At 33.8% G+C, this 1,974-nt stretch overlaps 1 protein-coding gene and 1 long non-coding RNA gene across 2 annotated transcripts in view; both read left to right on the top strand.

Annotated features, from left to right (window-relative positions):
• Positions 1–1,070, top strand: part of LOC100635876 (WD repeat-containing protein 3-like) — a 6,297-nt gene extending 5,227 nt beyond the window's left edge. Inside the window, exon 8 of the mRNA XM_011409819.2 lies at positions 627–1,070. Within this exon, the coding sequence (XP_011408121.2) occupies positions 627–1,070 (444 nt within the window). The remainder of the gene's footprint in view (positions 1–626) is intronic.
• Positions 1,071–1,247: 177 nt separating this feature from the next.
• On the top strand, positions 1,248–1,548 carry LOC109589490 (uncharacterized). Its single transcript, XR_002188724.1, has 2 exons — positions 1,248–1,381; positions 1,436–1,548. It is a non-coding gene; the product is annotated as an uncharacterized LOC109589490 (long non-coding RNA).
• Positions 1,549–1,974: the final 426 nt, after the last annotated feature.

Below are 1,974 nucleotides of genomic sequence, written 5' to 3'. Positions count from 1 at the left end.
CTCTGTTTCCGTTGCATACAGCCTAGTGGCTGGTATCAATGGCACAGCTCAATAAAGAAGAGCTTTCTTTTGTTGAGGATCTTCCTCAGCATGTGGAGATAGAGTGTCCAGTTTGTCTTAATATCTTGACAGATCCTCATCTGGTGAGCTGCTGTGGACATAATTTCTGTAGGACCTGCATTGAGAGAGTAAAAGCTAGTAATGGATCCTGTCCTATGTGTAAAGAGAAGGAATATCAAGCAATACCTGACAAGAAGTGTTCACGTATTATCAATGGATTGGAGGTCTACTGCAGTAATAAGGAGAAAGGATGTGAATGGAAAGGAGAATTGAAGAATATGTCTACTCATCTTAATAAAGAGAAGAGAGAAGGAGAATGTCAATATCAGCCAATAGATTGTGTGTTTAGTTGGGCTGGTTGTAATGATAAGCCATTACGTAAAGATGTACATGTACACACTGCTGATACTAAACACATGACACTATTAGCTGTAGCTTGTGGACAATTGAAGAAAGAAAATGAACAAATAAAACTTTTGGAAGAAAAGAATCAGAAACTGAAAAGTGAAGTAGATAAACTAGAAAAACATGTAGAAATTTTGAATAATGAAAACACAATTTTAAAGGATTTTGTTCTCAATAATACCAAAGCTGATAATTCATATCCATTATTACCAGTTGATGTTACTGAAGGAAGACCAGCAGTTCATTTTTATACGAGTACATGTGGTCGACACATGTCAGCTAGACTGATGAGAGGGGACAGAAATGTCACAGACAGGACTGTACATTTCTTCATATTACTTGCATTTCATGAAGGAAAATTTGATAAATTGAAACCAAAACTTAGAAAGGTGTTTACAGATTTTACAAATGAAGCTACTCCATTAATAGAAGACACTGAAGCTACTCATCAACAGTTACCTACTGATATTCTTAATGGGATTGAGTTGAGAAGTGGTGATGCTACTGTGCCAGAAGGAGTTATTAAGATAACATTAGTCTTATCATGGTTTTCAGCCATTTTACGCCAGGTCAATGTAGTGGCACAGTTATACAATAGTGATTGATTCATCTTCCTTTACTCCTCTTCCTCTGTCTATTGTTAGTTTAGTTGATATGTATATAGTTATGTTTTATTTTATAATAATAATTTACAACTTTGATCAGTGGCTTATTGTATATTATATTGATTGATGATTGGTATTATTTTAAAACTAGTTTTGCTCAGTTTTGCTTGCCTCAATTAGTTTATGTCATTTTACAAGAATATTAATCTCTTCCTAGAGTACATCATAACCAGATCAGCACTTCTAAGCTCCTCCTACCAGTGATTGATTCATTGCGTGTTCACATTACAGCCAGTATTGATACACTGAGAGTAAGGGACACTGTAGTACTAGAGTACATGAATAATGATCTCTCCTCATATTAGGATGTGTATGGTTACAATCTGTACAGTATGAGACAGCTTCATAGAGATATTGCAGTGACCAGCAGTACTGGCAATACATTCACTGATGTATCCATTGATAGTAAGAATAAGAGGAAGAAAAGATCAAGACTGCAACAATAATTTTAATAATAATTAATTTTAACTGTAATTGAGGACATTAATATTGTAATTATAGTAATGTTTATTTTATTTGTAATCATTCAATAGCATTTCTTATTATAATAATAATAATAATAAATAATTTCACACTTCATTATTTGCAACCCTCCAAAAAACCAGTTACTTATATGATACATTTTGATTAATGATAAGGTATATGGGGTCACCTGAGTTGTGATGTAATGATTAGTAAGAAGAGAGAGGGAGAGAAAGAAATGAGAAGAAGGGTTGCTTCAAACTTATACTTATCTCTCCATAGTATCTCCAAACTGGAAATTTTGTGTTGTGTCTGGTAGTACTACACTAATCAAGGTTGCTTTTGGAGCTATTTGCACTCAATTTTGATGGTACAATGTTGT

The sequence above is a fragment of the Amphimedon queenslandica genome, unplaced genomic scaffold, assembly GCF_000090795.2.
Source record: "Amphimedon queenslandica unplaced genomic scaffold, v1.1 AMPQUscaffold_11260, whole genome shotgun sequence".
Lineage (NCBI taxonomy): Eukaryota > Metazoa > Porifera > Demospongiae > Haplosclerida > Niphatidae > Amphimedon > Amphimedon queenslandica.
The sequence above is the reverse complement of the archived record's forward strand: the minus strand, read 5'-3'. Positions and strand labels throughout refer to the sequence as shown.